Source organism: Mesoplodon densirostris, chromosome 14 (genome assembly GCF_025265405.1).
Source record: "Mesoplodon densirostris isolate mMesDen1 chromosome 14, mMesDen1 primary haplotype, whole genome shotgun sequence".
Taxonomy (NCBI): domain Eukaryota; kingdom Metazoa; phylum Chordata; class Mammalia; order Artiodactyla; family Ziphiidae; genus Mesoplodon; species Mesoplodon densirostris.
This window is the reverse complement of record NC_082674.1, coordinates 2,461,459-2,479,465: the sequence shown is the minus strand read 5'-3', so window position 1 is coordinate 2,479,465 and position 18,007 is coordinate 2,461,459. Positions and strand designations below refer to the sequence as shown.

General features: G+C 55.4%; 1 protein-coding gene across 4 annotated transcripts in view; it reads left to right on the top strand.

Annotated features, from left to right (window-relative positions):
* EIPR1 (EARP complex and GARP complex interacting protein 1) overlaps positions 1-17,354 on the top strand; it is an 88,044-nt gene extending 70,690 nt beyond the window's left edge. For all 4 annotated transcript variants that reach the window (XM_060117640.1, XM_060117639.1, XM_060117641.1 and 1 more), the window contains 4 exons: positions 10,657-10,793; positions 13,220-13,387; positions 14,552-14,704; positions 16,823-17,354. In XM_060117640.1, coding sequence (XP_059973623.1) covers positions 10,657-10,793; positions 13,220-13,387; positions 14,552-14,704; positions 16,823-16,997 — 633 coding nt within the window. In that variant the 3' untranslated portion in view covers positions 16,998-17,354. The remainder of the gene's footprint in view (positions 1-10,656; positions 10,794-13,219; positions 13,388-14,551; positions 14,705-16,822) is intronic.
* Positions 17,355-18,007: the final 653 nt, after the last annotated feature.

Here is an 18,007-nt window from a genome sequence, read left to right as displayed (position 1 = left end):
TGTTCCCCACCTGTGTTTGTTCTGTGTATAAAGTCCCGAGTTTTTGTTGCACTTGGTGGGAGCTGTAATGAAAAGTGCATCCGCCCCACCCTCCCAGCCGCAGATGTCCCTGAAGGGAATTTGAAGGTCACAGCCCTCCTCTGGGCCCCTCACCTCCCTCCCTCGATGCCTGTGATGCCCGAGGGCATGACAGCTCTTGCCTCTAACAGAGAGGAAAGTCCTGCCCGCCCAGGCGCCTGGGGGGCATCGCTGGCTGGGGGCAGACGAGGGGCCGCGGGGGCTCCCTGGACCCGCTGTGCAGGCGTAGCCAGGACTCACTGAGGGTGCAACAGCCTGCCCTTGCTCACTCATTTTAAAGTAGCTCCTTTAAAGCGGGGCACAGACCTCGGATCCTGTAATCTGACCCCTCGCTTCACAGGTGAGAAGAGTGAGGCTCAGGAAGCAAGGGACTTTCTGAAGGTGGCCTGGGTGACAGATGTGTGTCTGCAGTTCAGGCCCGCTCTGCCCCGTCGTCCCACAGAGACGTGTACTGAGGGCCTCTCGTGCACACGCGCCCAGCCGACCCTCCTGCAGAGCTTGCGCTTAGAATCTGCGTGTCTTGGATGGGCAGCAGCATTTTGTCCTGTGAGCGGGGATTAGATTTTGGGAAAGAGTCAAAAGTTATCTGGAGCAAAATCTAGTAAATAAGATAGTTAAGCAGGCTTTATAATGTAAAGCTAGTTAGTGGAAACCATGTTCAAACTCTCTGAAAACTGGTTTTCTTTCTGTCTTTCTTTTTTTCATTTTTATTGGAGTACAGTTGATTTACAATGTTGTGTTAGTTTCAGGTGTACAGCAAATGAATCAGCCATACATATATCTACTCTTTTAAAATTTTTTTTAGATTCTTCTCCCATATAGGTCATTACAGAGTACTGAGTAGAGTTCCCTGTGCTACACAGTAGGTACTTATTAGTTATCTTTTTTTCTTTTTTTTTATTGGAGTATAGTTGCTTTACAATGTTGTGTTGGTTTCTGCCGTACAACGAAGTGAATCAGCTATATGTATACATATATCTCCTCCCTCTTGGACCTCCCTCCCCTCCCATCCCGCCCATGTAGGTCATCACAGAGCACCGAGCTGAGCTCCCTGTGCTATACAGCAGGTTCCCACTAGCTGTCTGTTTTACACATGGTAGTGTATATATGTCAATCCTAATCTCCCAATTTGTCCCACCCTCCCATTCCCCACTCCGTGTCCACATGTCTGTTTTCTACGTCTGTGTCTCTGTTCCTGCCCTGCAGAAAGGTTCATCTGTACCATTTTTCTAGATTCCACATACATGCATTAATATGTGATATTAGTTTTTCTCTTTCTGACTTACTTCACTCTGTATGACAGCCTCTAGGTCCATCCACATCTCTACAGATGACCCAATTTCGTTCCTTTTTATGGTTGAGTAATATTCCATTGTATATATGTACCACATCTTCTTTATCCATTCATCCGTTGATGGACACTTAGGTTGTTTCCGTGTCCTGGCTATTGTAAATAGTGCTGCAATGAACATTGGGGTACATGTGTCTTTTTTTTTTTTTTTTTTTTTGTGGTACACGAGCCTCTCACTGCTGTGGCCTCTCCCGTCACGGAGCACAGGCTCCAGACGCGCAGGCTCAGCGGCCATGGCTCAAGGGCCCAGCCGCTCTGTGGCATGTGGGATCCTCCTGGACCGGGGCACGAACCCATGTCCCCTGCATCGGCAGGCGGACTCTCAACCACTGTGCCACCAGGGAAGCCCCACATGTGTCTTTTTGAGTTATGGTTTTCTCATGGTATATGCCCAGTAGTGGGATTGCTGGGTCATATGGTAGTTCTATTCTTAGTTTTCTTTTTTCTTAGTTTTTTAAGGAACCTCCATACTGTTCTCCATAGTGGCTGTATCAATTTACATTCCCACTAACAGTACAAGAGGGTTCCCTTTCTCCACACCCTCTCCAGCATTTACTGTTTGTAGATTTTTTGATGATGGCCATTCTCACCGGTGTGAGGTGATACCTCATTGTAGTTCTGATTTGCATTTCTCTAATGATTACTGATGTTGAGCATCTCTTGATGTGCCTCTTGGCTATCTGTATGTCTTCTTTGGAGAAATGTCTATTTAGGTTTTCTGTCCATTTTTGGATTGGGTTGTTTGTTTTTTTGATATTGAGCTGCATGAGCTGTTTGTATATTTTGGAGATTAATCCCTTGTCAGTTGCTTCATTTGCAAATATTTTCTACCATTCTGAGGGTTGTCTTTTCGTCTCATTTATGGTTTTCTTTGCTGTGCAAAAGCTCTTAAGTTTCATTAGGTCCCATTTGTTTATTTTTGTTTTTATTTTCATTATTCTAGGAGGTGGGTCAAAAAAGATCTTGCTGTGATTTATGTCAAAGAGTGTTCTTCCTATGTTTTTCTGTAGGAGTTTTATAATGTCTGGCCTTACATTTAGGTCTTTAATCCATTTTGAGTTTATTTTTGTGTATGGTGTTAGGGAGTGTTCTAATTTCATTCTTTTACATGTAGCTGTCCAGTTTTCCCAGCACCACTTATTGAAGAGACTGTCTTTTCTCCATTGTATATTCTTGCCTCCTTTGTCATAGATTAGGTGACCATAGGTGCGTGGGTTTATCTCTGGGTTTTCTATCCTGTATCATTGATCTATATTTCTGTTTTTGTGCCAGTACCGTGCTGTCTTGATTACTGTAGCTTTGTAGTATAGTCTGAAGTTAAGGAGCCTGATTCCTCTATAGCTCCATGTTTCTTTCTCAAGATTGCTTTGGCTCTTCGGGGTCTTTTGTGTTTCCATACAGATTTGGTATATAGTAGCATGTATTTGTCAGTCCCAATCTCCCAATTTATCCCTCCCCTGCCTTATCCCCTGATAATCATAAGTTTGTTTTCTACATCCGTGACTCTAGTTGTGTTTTGTAAATAAGTTCATTTGTACCCCTTTTTTTTTAGATTCCACATATAAGTGATATCATATGATATTTGTCTTTCTGTGTCTGACTTACTTCTCAGTATAACAATCTCTAGGTCCATCCATGTTGCTGCAAATGGCATTATTTTGTTCTTTTTTATGGCTGAGTAATATACCATTGTGTATGTATATATACCACAACTTCTTTATCCATTTCTCTGTTCATGGACAGAAAACTGGTTTTCTTGTGCGACTCGTAAAAAGGTATTCCAAAATATTTTGAGTGGTGTCTGCATTGTTACCATAATAATACCTTTAGAGCCACAGCTCTCAGATAGCAGTCATTTGAATTTATGTTTTAGGATATTTGTTTAAAAAAAAGAAGCCATGATCTCTAAGAAAACATGGATTTAGTAACATATCTTAATATCATAGCTTAATAGCTGCATATGCCTTTTGGTTTTGTAAATATTGGAGACAATGAGTAGTTTTTAATCTTCCAGGTGGATCTTGGAAAAAATCATTAGATGCAGAGTGGGCTGAACGGAGGTATTTAGCTAGGAAGTGTTTCCTGAGCTTGCAAAAGACTTCTTTCTGTAAGAAAGAGTAAATGTACATTTAGAAACTAAGAGTGTGTGAGAAAAAGCAGCTGCTGAGCTGGGAGGGCTGACGTGCTTGTCACTGACATTGGGGTTGAATGCCTGCCGTGGCCACACAGCCTGGGGTGTGACAAATATGGAGATATTGTCTCTGCTTTTTTGTAGTTTGCCACCAGTTACAGGGGCTGTAGTGTGCAGGTGAGCCTTTAATTCAAATGTTCAGGTTTTCCTGGAATGGGCTGGGGCAGGCGTGGGCCAGTGGCTAAGGGGACGTGGGGGACTGGGGACACGTGGACACGGGAGAAACACTGACAGTTGAGTCAAGTCCCACTCACAGTGTGACCTTGGGTGAGTTGCTTGGCCTTCCAAGCCCCAGCGTCCACATCTGTAGAGTAGGGCAGTTTAACAGTAACATTATGTGAGGACAACATCCCCCGTGGTGCCTGGTGCACCACGAGCGGTCTGTACAGGCCTGACGGAGGGATGCACGGACGCGTGGACGGATCGAGCGGCTAGAATGCGCGGGCTCCACAAGTGGATCACAACTGAGTGTCGGGTCACCCAGTAGGATCCTAGTGCAAAGGCAGGAGGTACAGGGCGGAGAAATCGAGGAGCCGAAGAGCAGTCTGTGTTTACTTGGCAATTAGGTTACTTTCCCCGAAGTCAGCAAGTGCTAATCCCAGTTCAGACAGGAAGGAGCAGTGAGCTCTGGTTGGTACGGAGTTCCTGGTGCTCTGAGCTTCATTGTCCTTCCCTCTTCCTCCCTCTCCAAAGAATGAGCCACAGTGAGGTCTGTCTCTCCAGCACATCACTAGTGTATCGCTGGTGTGACAGAAATACTTGTTACATTCTCGTCCATCTTGGCCAAAAACTTTAAATCTGCCCTCACAACCTTTCCTGTTTTGAGTCTGGAGCCGAGGTCAAGCCCACGTTTGTGGGTGTCAGACACACGTTTTTCTCCACAAGGAGAGGTTGGGTTTTGGTGCAGCAAAGGGGAAAAGCCCTTTTGGTTCTGTTGTTGTTACAAATAAAGTCCTGTTGGAAATGAACTAAAAATAAATTGAAAATGACCTCAAGTTCCTCACCCGTGCTGGCACCTGCTGCCTCGTGTGCATTTTCTAAACACAGGAGGACTCTGGTTTCCAGGAGGCTGCCCTCAAAACCTTCCCGTGTCAGCTCTGTGGAGCCGGGAACGCTTCTTCTGGGCTGGCAGAGTCCTTGACTGGGCGTGGGAGCCGCCAGCCCTGTTGGGTCTGGCTCCGGTGTGGGCCACGCGCAGGGGAGGGGGCCCACCTGCCCTGACCCTGGCAGCAGGGGCAGGGGCGGCAGCACCCTTTCTTCCACGTCCTGAGGGTAGCGATGGGCCTGGGGGAGTCCTGCCGAGCCCCATACCCACCACGACCCTGGACCCACCCTGTGCGCCAGAAGACAGGGCACCCTGCCCCTGCTGCCCTGTCCCTGAAGGCGGGGCACAGCTCCAGGCACTGTCTGGGCTCTTTAGGAATGTCATCTCATGGAATCCTCATAGCCTTGGGGGGCAGATTCTTTAATATCCCCGTCTTACAAGTGAGACACAGGAGAGAGAGCCAGGCCTCAGAGGGACGAAGTAACTCGTCAGGTTACTCACTAGGCAGCAGAGCGGGGACCCAGCTCAGGGGTCCTGCTCAAAGCTGGGGCTGCCGTTCCCACAGCTGGAGGCATCCCTGGCGTCGTCTCAGACGGGCATCGCGGGTGTGTCGGTTAGAACGCATTTGGCTGCAGGACATAAGAAGTGACTTAGGTAGAGAGGAGGTTTAATCATCTGCTGTAACAAGAAACATGGAAACAAAGCCCCTCTGGGGTTGGTTAATTCAGTGTCTCAACAGCAGAGGACCCAGATGCTCTGCATGTTTCTGCTCTGCCATGTCCACGTGTCACTGCTGTTCCCCGTCGTGACCGCAAGGTGACTGCAGCGGTTCCAGGCATCACATCCAGATTCCCACCGCATCCACGAGGAGAAAGCAGACCTCCTTCCCGCGTCTCCCTTGGTTTGAAAGGAAAGCCTTTCCTGGAAGTCCCTCTGCCCCCTTTCCAGGCACGACCGTGTGTCCAGGCCTAAACCCGTCTTTGGCAAGGGGGACAAGCCCGTCAGCCCTGGCTCAGGGCCGTCTCGGTCCCCGGGGGCTCTGCGGGGGTCTGACCAGAAGAGGGGCTCTGGTGGTGGCGGCGTCTGCTGTGTGACAAGCTGCTGTCTCCCGGCAGCTTGGGCCGGGGCACGCGGTGGACTTGCCTGCGTGGACACTTTATGTCTCTTACGCTCAAAGCTGCAGCCCTGCTGTTGCTTCGCCGAGGCGCTCCTTCCAGAGGGGGTGCGGTGGCGCTCACTGTCCCCTCTGGTCCTGCGTCACCCTCAGTGCTGATGAGCGCGTGCTCGGTTCCGCGTCCTCTAGGCCCGCCCCCTCCCCAGGTCTGGTCCCCTGTCGGTGCCGTGGGGCTTGTTGGCGGGGCTGCAGCTTTGGTCTTTGGAACCTCATGCCTCCCTTGAGCCGCTCCTGAAGGCTCCAGTCACAGCATTTTGTTCATGGAAGGTGCCTTCCTTGCTCTTGTCCTGCACTAGTTACTCCTTCAGAGAGGATTTGGGGAGCCTTTAATCATTCCTTCTGGACTGGGAAGCACTGAATATTTCTCTTTAATTCTGGGAAGCAGAGTGCTGTGTGCTTCGCACCCTCTGGAGTTCTTGCTGAGTTCTGTCTCTGTGTCACCGGGAAACCAGAAAAAGTGATTGATTAACCTTACGACTTGCACCATGCTGCCCTGAGTAGCAACTTAAAAACTGATGGTGAGATCTCTTCCAGGTTTTCATTAAAATCTACCTTGAAGACGTCTCGGCACCTGTGGGCATGGCGTTTCGTCGCCCTGGTGTTTCCTGCACTAGAGTGTGCAGTGGAGCTGGAACTGGAGCTGGTCCTGTTCTGCACTGCGGCTGTGTGGCCCAGGGCGAGACACCTCCCCTCTCTGTGAAGTAGGGGCCGGGGCAGGGGCCGTCTCTCGGCTGCTGAGTTCACTCGGAGTCTCCCCTGCCTCAGGTTAACACCTTATCAGTTATCTGTGCTTCCTAACAAATGACCACCCAGTTAGCGCTTCCCGCTGCCCAGCACGGCCATCACGTGGTTCCTGGGGGACAGTCAAGAGTCTGCAACCTCAAGTCTCTCGTGAGGCCACAGGCCAGGTGTCCGTGGGGCTGGCGTCTCATCCGAGGGCTCTACCGGGAGGACCTGCTCCCGAGCTCACGGACGCGTTTGCCGCAGGATGCGGTTGGACCCAGGGCCTGGGTTCCTCGCGGGCTGTTCCTCAGTGTGGGTTTTGGAAGCAGACAGTGCTTGTTAAGTTTTGCTGATTTAACTTCTGCTGGAGCCCTGATGGAGTCAGAGCAGAGCAAGTGCAAAGAGCTTTGCTGGCAGCGTCGCTTGTTAGGATTCGACCTGGGTGCTTCACGCACTGTTACGGATCTTCCCCGCTTGGCACACTTCATGGTGCTTCTCACACCAGCCTCTTCAAGAATTCACTTTGCTGAGTTTATGGTGCCTGTCTTCTGATGATAGGACCTTATGTGTTTATGCTTCTGAAGAGTTTGATAATGAATCCACGTGTTTGATAGAAAATTAATTAGAACACTGAATGTTGATTAGTTAGAAAATATACTGAACCTGTCTTTATTTAAGTATAGCTGGTTTACGTTGTAGTGATTCACAATTTTTAAAGGTTATACTCCATTTATAGTTATTATAAAATATTGGCTATACTCCCTGTGTTGTACACTACATCCTTGTAGCTTAATGTTATACACAGCAGTCTGTACCTCTTAGTCCTCCTACATTGTCGTTCCCCTTCCCCCCCACTGGGAACCCTAGTTTGTTCTCTATACCTGTGGGTCTGCTTCTTTTTTGTTATAGTCACTAGTTTGCTGTATTTTTTAGATTCCACATATAAGTGATATCATGCAGTATTTGTCTTTCTCTGTCTGCATGATACCCCCCAAGCCCATCCATGTTGCTGCAAAAGGCAGAATTTCTCTCTTTTATGGCTGAGTTGTATACCCAACCGTTTTATGTACCTGATTGTTGATCTTACTTAACTAGTCTTCAGAAAACTGAAATGGCACCTGTACATGTTTCTTTTGGCTGGTTTTTTTTTCCCTAAAGGAGAGGCCATAAAACTGTTTCTTGGTTGGTGCTGTCAACGTGGATGTTAAACGTCCAGCCACAGTCGGAAAAGCCGAAGCCCAGTGTGGAAAAGCTCACCCTGTGTGTCTGATGCTCGTGTTTTAGGCCCGTTTCAGGGTATGGGGCTCCGTGCCGCCGTCCTCTTCAGGAGGCTGTGCCTGTCACTGCTGCGGGCAGGCCGAGATGCCCTCTGCCCACACCGGCTCTCACTGGCCGTCCCTTGTGGCTGGGAGTCCAGGTCCTGCATCGTGAGGCTCCTGCCACCATCCCTTTCTCCTCCATGGCTTTGCGGTGGCCACACCATGTGGTCCCTTCTGCGTCCTGCCTGGGGACCGGGCCTCCTCCCTGTGACCTATCCGTGCTCTGTGCCCCCCATGTGCCCCTGAAGGCGACGGCACCCCTGCTCCTGGGCTGACTTGCCTCCGCTGCTCAGATGATGAGAGAAGGAGAAGCCGTGGCCCCTGATGCAGGGGAAAAGGGGAGGGACCACTGCCAGTCATCAGAGGAGCAGCCCCTCTGCTGCCCCCAGCCCCTTGGCCCTTGCTGACCCCTCCTGGCGGGCTCCCCACCCGTCTGAGCCAGTCAGCGTCCTCCAGGAGATTGGGGGTGAGTCTGAGGATCAGTGGGGTCCCCCGTGGGGCCTGCTCGTGGGGTGTCGGGCGCGGACGCTTCGTGGGTGGCCATGAGGGTGCTGGCCTGGAGGGGAGGCATTGGGACGGCCCTGGGTTTGGGTCCTCGACGTGGCCCCCTCCGCCAAGCTAGCTCAGGCCCGGTTCTGCCCAGGTGGCCTGAGCCGCGGCCTGGGCAGCGGGTGTTGCCAGGTCCCATGGGAGCACCCAGGCCCCGCTGGCCGGCGGCCCGCTTTCTGTCCCTCAGCCACTCTGTCCTTCCTGACGTCTCGCCTGGCCTCTGGCTCTTCTCGCCCCGCAGCGCTGCCCTCGGCCAGGCTCAGTTCTGCGCCCGCCACCGGGCATGCTCCACGGGCGGGGCGCTGCTGGGTGCGGCTCTGCGTGGCCACCGGGAGCTTCCGGGGTGTGTCCCCCCGGCGGGAGGCCCCGCTTCCCCCGCTGAGCTGCCGGCTCGGGAGCTGCTCTCCTCCACCCTCGGCCGCTCTCCCTGGCCCTTCTCCCCACTCCAGGCACCCTGGGGCCTGTCTTGGGTAATGGCTGCTCCCCGGAGCCTCCCTGGCAGCTTGAATGTGAGCCCTGGGAGTGCCCAGAGTGCGGGCACTTCCTCCTTGAGGTGCGGGTGGGCACCCCTGTTTCATTCCGTCGCCGCCGTGCCTGGTGGGGTCCCCCCGACACTAACACAACACACGTCTCGCCCAGACCAGACTAACCCTTTAACTTTTGTGGAAAGGAGATTAACAAGTGGTGCTCGGTCTGTAATGGCAGAACAGGTATTTTAACTGGGGTCTTATAAAACAAGAGCCCCCGCTTTTCCAGGGTGACGGGCTCTCTCCCCCGCTGCCTTGTTGGTCTGTGGGCAGGGGGTGGGGCAGGGGAGGGCAGGGCTGGGGCCCAGGAGCCGGGCGGACACCCAGCAGGGCTCCCCGTGAACCCGGGACGGCACAGGAGCCGCCTGCGTGTCTCCTTAGAGATGTGACGTGTCCCTCCCGTCCCCCCCCCCCCCCCCCCCGCGCTCACGGGCACGGACACCCGTCCTCCTTCCTCCCGTCAGCTCTAGCGCTTCAGTCCCCGGGAGGGGGGCGTGTGCGCCCGCGAGGACTTCAGCGGCCGAGATGGGCGGGCACGAGGCCCATCATCCACGTGATTTGCTGAATCAGTGAGGCAGGAAAATGGGTTTTTGGGAGAAGGATTTTTCTGGGGCAGGTTGAGACACGAAACTGTCCAGAAGAGAGAGAGGCGAGCTGCCGCTGCCGGCTGGTCAGCGTATCCTGGCTGGGCGACCTCTGCTGCAGTGAGCACTAGAGTAAGTGGGGCTCTCACTCGGAAGTCGTTTTTAAAGACGTGCCCGCCGTCAGGCTTCTTAATTGGGCCAGGCTCTCTGGAGAGGAAACCGGGTGTTTTCCCCAGGTTTCTGGTCGATCTCCTCGCACTGACCGCCCACTCCGTGTGCCCACCCCGGCCGGGGCCAAGTCTGGGGCCCGATGACACCCTCGGGCCTCTGTCCAGTGCTGCCGCGGCCGTGCCCGGGTCCCTTTCAGGGTGTCCGCAGGGCGAGGCTGGTGTTCAGGGTAAAGTGAAGTGAATCACGGAGGGTCAAGTGACCCGAGGACTACAGACGAGCCCAGAGCCCTCCTGCCTTCAGACGCCCCCGCGTGATAGGCCTTTGTGCATAAGATCGCAGGTGGCAAGTGGGAGGGCCGGTGGGGCAGCGGGGTCGGGGACGGAGGGGGCCCTTCTCCCAGGCTCGCTCCAGGGCCTGGCCTCGACTGTGCTGGTGGTCTCGAGGGTCTCCGCTGTCCGTTACCTGTTGGGGTTTAGTTAACCCCCGAGTAACGGACGCCGAGATCCTCGCGGCAGGGAGGGGACGGCCCGCGTCTGAGCACACGTCTGGGTGGGTCGCAGCCATTTGTCCTCCACCTGGGCTCGGCCGTGCGGACCGGCGGGCCTCGGCCTTGTTTTTGGAGGAAGCCAGATGTTGGAGCTGCTGCGTGTTGTCTTCAGATTCGAGCAGATTCTCCCTAATCCCACACTGGCAAGTCCTGTCTAATAGAGGCTCTATTAACGTGCCTTCTATTTTTTGCTGCGTTCAGTTTTATATATTTTTTTTCCAAATAAGGTTCAAACATTCTTACCTTCTAAGGGAAGGAAACAAAGACAGAGCTTCCTAATTATTTTCAGTAATTATCTTCAATGATAGCCTGTACAAGATATCCTCTTAAATGCTCTGAAAAGAGTTCAAATTCCTTGTCTTTTCTTCTTCCTTTGAAAACATCACCCAATGTGCAGCTGGCCAGCTCGGCGTCCCTGGAAGGGAAGGGACAGCTGAGGTTCACGACGGGGCGGTGGAGCCCGCATCACAACTGCACCCAGGTGGCCACGGCGAACGACACGGCCGTCCGAGGGTGGGACACGCGGACCATGAGGTCAGTGACGGCCCGGGCCCGGGACACGCCCCGAAGGCCCCTCCCCTGTCTGCCCCGCCACGTCCATCCACCAGGGCTCGTGTGCTGAGGCCATGTGGCTTGTCTGTGTTGGCCTCGGTTTTGTGGGAAGTCGTATGCCTCGTCCTCTTTCTCCGCCCCATCTTGAGTGCACCCGTGCTGGGGGTCCGCGCCCCGCCCCGGTGGTCTTGTTCCTGTGGGTGCCCTTCGGCGGCAGCCGAGGTCTCCGGTGGAGATCAAGGTCGGGCTTTTGTAGCAGCTCAGGCCTGAGGTGGTGACCACAGACTCTTGGTCTCCATGGTCAGCAACCACAAGGTGAGGGCTGCCGTCCCCTGGTTAAGCGTGTGGAGCTCGGCCATCTCTGCACCTTCGAGATGCACACCCATGGGGTGACCGTAGTTTGTCCTTTAAGTCATTACACACACAGCTAGTGCTTCTAATGGGACACAGGAGAGCCGCTTTTCTGTGCCAGGTGTGGCGTTGACGGTGAAGGAGTGGTGGTGTGCACACTGTTGTCATGGCAACAGGGCCCTGCAGTCTTTTTTAAGATACAGTTTATCCCCTCAGCACACCGTAATTTATCACTAAGCTGCAAAGAAGGATGTCGTGAAATAGCTCGTGTTGCCTTCGAGGGCGGGGGCCCAGCTTTAAATCTAGGTCCACGGCCCCTCTGAAAGCGCAGGGGGTAATCAGTATTCGACGTGTGTGTGTGTGTGTGTGTGTGTCTGTGCCGTGTGTGGGGGGGTTTGTTGGGTTTCCTGTCAGAAGCTGAAAGCTGTGGGCTTGGATGTCGGGACTGGAATCCATTCCTCCAGGGCCTGCAGCTATCTTTTCCCGTTTTCATTGTTCTTTGAAGGATGTGAAGATGTCTGTCTCTAGACGAGAACCTTGAAGACTGACATTACAGACCCCAAAGCCAGGGGGCAGGAGGGGCCCTGGGAGGCAGTGCCCTGCTGCCCCTGGGGGGACGGGCAGCAGGCGACCGGGGGCTCTTCTCCTTGGCGTCGCGTCTCTTTTGCAAACGGCCTGGGTGTTGGTGCTTTCAGTGCTGCTTCTGGAACGCATTGTGCTTTTGTGTTCAGATCGCCGCCCCCAGAGCCCCAGGAAAGCCTGAGTCGATACTCTGCCTGTGTGACTCCCCCCAGGCCCCTAGGACCTCACCGGGCTGAATTTTATTCATTTCCCTGTTTCACTCGGAAGATCTTAAGGTTCAGGTATCTTGTTTTAGTAAAAAATATTCGGCTATTGGGAAGGTTCAGGATGTAAACACCGGTTCAAGATTTAAAAGTGGTTTTTGGGGCCAGAAAACCCAACATGGAAGAAAAGATGAAAAGGACTGAGGTCATCTGGCGTGAGATGGGACTGTGGAGGCCTTGGTGCCAGGCGAGGGAGCTGGTTACGGGAGCAGTCCCAATGGGAGCCGTGCAGAGCACGAGGTCCAGTGTTTGCAGGAGAGGTGAAGTCACAGCCGAGGGAGGGAGTGGAGAGGGCAGAGTGGACGGGGTGTCTCGCGGGGCCGACTGTGGGCCTGGCGGGGGCCCCTGTCCATCCTGCTGGGACACAAGCTCTTTGTCTGAAGCCACTGTCCTGCCTCAGGTGACCTGCACCTCTGGTTTGCATTTGTGATATCAGAGGGGGTCGCTGTAGGAGATGGAATATTCTGATTCCACACCCTGCAAGGAGCAGCCAGGAGGTGGATGGCGAGGCTTCAGTTAGGTCTGTGCGTACATGTGTGCCTGCACCTCTGTGCACACTGGTGCACCCATGTGTGGGTGTGTACACGTGCATGTGTGGGCACAGGTACCCATGCGTGTGCATGTGTGTATGGCTGGTGTGTGCATGCTTGTGCATTGTGTACATACGTGCAAGCACACACATGTACGGGCATGCGTGAGCTCTGAACAGCGGTGTGGCCGATTCGGCCCCCGCGCCCGTCCCCGCCCAGTGTCGGCACCCGGGTCGTGTGCGAGGATGAGGCACAGGCCCAGCCGTGACGAGCACTGTTTCCTTCGGTGTTTCTATAGCTTTCCCAGCCTTTCCTGCCTTTTCTCTGTCTCCATCTCCCGACACCAACAGCGCTGTATTCCACTTCCCAGCCCCTCCCTTTTCCTTCTCCCGTCTCACTGCGTCCTTCCAGACGTTGGTCAGCCTTTCTGTCCGGAGTCTGTCTCTGCTTCTCCGTGGCAGTCTCATCCCTCCGGATCGCTCTCATCCTCAAGATTCCAGGTCACACCTTTGAGTGCCGCCAACCAGCCACCCTTCTGCAGGGTCGCAGGCGTGGCCTGCACACAGGAGCGCCCCGCCTGGATCCTGCGCTGGATGGGGTCCGGGAGAAGGTGCAGGGGGCATTCACTGGCTTCCCTCGTCTCACCTCTTACCTGTGCCCACCCCCCTCCGCCCCTGCACAGCCAAATCTACTGCATTGAGAGCGCACACGGCCAGCTGGTGCGGGACCTGGACTTCAACCCCAACAAGCAGTACTACCTGGCCAGCTGCGGGGACGACTGCAGGGTGAAGTTCTGGGACACCCGCAACGTCACCGAGCCCGTCAAGACGCTGGAGGAGCACTCCCACTGGTGCGTTCGCGGGCCGCTTGGGGGAGGGGCTTAGGCAATTTATTTTGCTAATTACTTCACCGTTTGGAAAGGCACAAACCAGCTTAGTTTGTGCTGCTGTGAATCATTCAATCAACCCCGTTTTATTTTTCCTAAAGAAACACTAATTCCAAATCTGAATGTTTGTGCTTCGTAAACATAGGAAAAGAAGAAAAACACTCGATTCTTTTTCTCTTGAAATAGTGCCGGTTCAAATAGGCAAAAATGAACGTGCACAGATGTACACGTGGCATTGTGCACAGTGGCTGGGAACTGCCCAGTGCCTGGCAGCAGGGGATTGGTTAAGTCTGTCCAGTGGCGTCACTACAGCGGGGAGTGAGGGATGGCTGTGTGCAGGGACACGCAGAGCGCCCAAGACTGGCCATTCTCCCTGAGACGTTGTTTTTATGTATATACCATGTGCTGGCTACTTTTTGCTAAGTGAAAGAGATCAAGTCATAGAAAATCGTGCATAGTATGAGCCAGTTTTTATTCAAATAAAGCATGTTGTGTGTACATGCTTGTGTGTATGAGTGTGTGTGCGCTTGTGTGTTTGTCTCCATGTGTGTGCTTGTGTATGTGTGCATGTTCGTGTGTACTGGTGTGTGTATGTACGCTTCTTTGTGCATACGTATGGGTGTGTATGCTTGTGTGTGCACTTGTGTGCATGTGCATATCTGTGTGTGTGTGTGTATTTACCACCTGAATGCTGGAGTATGGTTTGGACAGTTTCAGTGAGTGGCCGTAATTCCTGCGGTCTGGGGAGGAGCTCCGTCCCCTGGCCCCGAGTGGCAGTCCGGTTCTCTGCTGTCCCCTGGGTCTGCCGGCGGGCCGCCCAGCTCACAAGCTCCTGGGCCTAGTGACCCGGCCAGAGAACAGCCATTGGGAGGCTGCCCTGGGGTGCGACCTATGTCACAGGTTCTCTCTAGTCCGTATTTTGCTTCTTGGGCAGCTTTTACCTTTAGAATTCTGGAAAGCCTGTGTGGCTCCCGAGCAGTAAACCTCCCCCCTGGGGTCCGTGCTGCCATTTGGTCTCTGTTAGTCGGGATCCAGAAGGTTTCAGAGCCGTGCCACGCGCCTGCCCCTGCTGGGAGCCACCCAGCGACAGACAAGCGGGTGGGACCCAGCCTCCCTGTCCTCCCACAGGGTGTGGGGCGTCCGCTACAACCACTCGCACGACCAGCTCATCCTCACGGGCAGCAGTGACAGCAGGGTCATCCTTTCCAACATGGTGTCCATCTCCTCTGAGCCCTTCGGCCACCTGGTGGACGACGACGACCTGAGCGAGCAGGAGGAGAGGTGAGCGCTCTGGTGCGGCGGCCCTCGGTGTGTGGGCGTGGCTGTGGGCGTGGCTTGGTGTGCAGTGTGGCTTGGTCCCTGCCGCTGGTGTCCGGTGTGTCTGCCTGCAGGCGAGGGGCTACGGGCCATGGAGTCCGGTAGGGCAGCCGCGCCGTCCGCTGTGGCCTCTGAAACGCGTGTCTGTCCACGTTCTTACTGAGCATCACACGTAAGGCTGTGAGGACCGTGGCCCGTCTGCAGCCCTGGGTAGTGAGAAGCGACGTCCGCCGGCCCTCGTGACACCCTGTGGGAGAGGCAGTGGCGGGCATCCCTCCTGGCCGTGCCATCCTGGATCGGGTCGTGGACTGGCCACCCTCACTGGCAGGTGTCAAGGCGGGGACCTCGGGCCCAGACCCGGCCTGGCCCCCCCGCACTGCTTCCCCCGAGATGCTGGGCGCCGTGCGGGAAACCTCGCTGCCTGTTCCCGCAGCCTCACCGTCTCGGCTGAGTATTCTCCAAACTCTTTCCAATCCTGATTGCTCTGCTCAGGGGCTCTCTCTTCACAGTGGGGTCGCACCCCGAGACTTGTGGGGTCCTGGGGTTCGGGGCTCACACAGGGCCGCCTGGTCCAGGGCAGCAGCGGCGGGGTGAGCCCGTGTCCTTTGTCAGCAACGTGGGTGTAAAGGAGACACGTCTTGTTCCTGGAGTAGATGCACCTTCGTGTGCGGCGGCTGCTTCCTGTTGTGATTCAGACACTACCGTGGAGTCGAGTCTCCCGCCTCCAGGGGAGGAGGTTCTGGAATAAAACCCTGTCGAGCTGAGTGGTCTGAGCCCTGAAATACGAGAGGGTTTGTCGTTCTGTGGGAGACTCTTCACACTGTTCTGCTGTCTGATTTCTTCCTCTGCCCACCTGAGATGATCCTAAAATTCCTGTGGGAGAAGCTGGCTGGTGGCAGTCTACCGATTGTCTCTCTTGAGACAAACACAATCATTTTTCTATTCAAACTCAGTATTTAGATACAGTTGCAGCGGCTTCAGTCTGGCGACCTGCCACGTGCAGGGCTTGGGTGTTTTCTATTGTCCTCTCTTCTCATGGCCAAGCAGGCATCCGAGCCCCGTCTGTACCAGGGACAGAGTTGGTGGCCCCTTTGTTGGCCCCGTGTGTTAATCCAGGGGTCCTGCCTGCACACGGCCAGCTTCAGAGAAGCGCAGTAGGAAGGAAGGCGCATGTGGCATGCAGGCGTGCCGGGCAGCGGCACTGGCGTGAGGTGCCTCCGCGGTGTCCCGCAGGCCTGCTCCTGGGGTTGGTTCCATGTCTTAGTGAGTTCAGGAGAATGGGAGTCCCCTGAGGACTTGTATGCGGCGTTTGTACCCGGGCACTCGGCCACCGCAGGTTGGCTTCCTGGGAGGGTCGGGCCGTGGGATGCGTGAGGGTCCGAGCCAGGGGGCACGTGGGGCGGGCTGTCTCTTGGGAAGAGTCCCAGATTGCTGAGAGCTCCTCGGGTAGAGAGAGTCACGAAATGGGGAGGAAAGTGCTGAGGAGGCCCTGCCGGGTGGAGAAGCAGCCCGGCGCGTGGCAGGCCTATGACTTTGGAGGCCCGGGCGGGCAGCCCGGCTCCGCGTGCTCCCACACAGGGCCGTGCACGTGAGCACCACCCGGACAGGCATCCCAGGGAAGGGGCGAGCGACTCCCATGTGAATGGGGTGCCGGGAGGTGTCACAGCCCAGGCCAGGGTCTGCCGGCCTTCCAGCCCCTCACCCTCGTCCTGAGCAGGGCTCCCCACGCCCACCCCACGGGGCTGTGCCGGCTGGTCCCCAGGTCCCTCTGGCAGATGTCACAGGAGCTTTGGCCGTTGTCCACTTAGCCCCATGAACGTTCCCCAGCCCCCGTCCCCCGAGCCCGAGCACGTCCTGCTGCAGAGCTGCGGAGGGAGGTGTTAGGCGGTAGGGGGCCCCCCATGAGCCCCGAGGGCCCACAGCTGGGGACGGGATGGCTCTGGGCTCCTGCAGGGGCGCCCCCGTTGACCCCCTTGGCTCCTGGGGACCGCCCGATCACTCAGGTGAGAAGACCAGGCCCGCTGCCACCGCCGGGCAGGGCGCCCGCCTCACTCACGCACGCGTGTCTCTGGTGCCTTCTAGGAGCCAGGAGCCTCCCCAGGACAGCGTCATCGCCACCTATGAGGAGCACGAGGACAGCGTGTACGCCGTGGACTGGTCCTCGGCCGACCCCTGGCTCTTTGCCTCCCTGAGCTATGACGGGAGGCTGGTCATCAACAGGGTACCCCGGGCGCTGAAGTACCACATACTGCTCTGACCCGCCAGGCCGTCCTTGGGCAGGTTCCCAGCCACGGGCAGCCGCGTGGCAGGCGTTGGCTTTCCAGGCGGAGCCCCGTCTGGGAGAACCAGCATCACTCTCCCCTGATGCGAGCACCTGTGAATAATGACAGAGCGTCTGCCAGCCGACCACTGACACCTGAAGTCTCCCCTTGATGGAAGCAGAAACACCGTCCCCAGACCGAGCTGCGGCTCTGCAGGCTGGCCTCTGCCTGGTTGCTGCCCACTTCCTCTTCTCACTTTTAAGGGTGTCAGGAGTCTCACTGTAATTTGCTTCCATAATGTTGACTCATCTTTCTCTCAAGATTAAAAAAGAAATAAAAGGAGCAGGGCCACACTCCACGGGCTCCAGCTCTTTCTTCAGGAGCTCTGCCCCCGGTATGGCCCCATCACCTGGTCTCTGTTCATTTTCTGCGTGCTGGTCCAGAAAAAAAGGCAGATGGGCCTCCCATGCTTCGTCCTGGGCTTGACCTACCTGTGCTCGGGCCTGGCCTGGGGGAGCCCTGGCGCTGTCAGTGACCAGGGGTCTCCTGCCGGCCTTGGGCGCCATCCCCAGGCATGGTGCCCCACTGGGTCCTGCTCCTTTGCTCCGATGGCATCCTCATCGCCTGGAGGTCACGCGCGTGTTCCCGGGTCACCCAGCACGCTTACCCGTTGAAACCCCACGTTGTCAGGTGATCCTAAAACTCTGAGCACGGGACTCTTGCCTATTCCTCCTCCCGTGGGTCCAGGGGTCTGTTCTGGGCGTGGCCTCACCTGCCCAGGTGTCGTGTCTGTACCGAGATGGCTGTCAGGCGTACTCCTTTTTTCACAACGGGCTTCAGCCTAAGAATGGACTCGTTCTAAATGCTGAAGCCATCTGTCGTCCCCGGAGTGTCTGTGTGGTGGTTTCTAGCTGCGCTGTGAGCCCGGAGAGGCACATCTGGGTTTTGTTTCTTCTTTTCAGGGGTCAGAGTTCATGGGCAGAGTGGGGACCGTGGGTGAACGGAG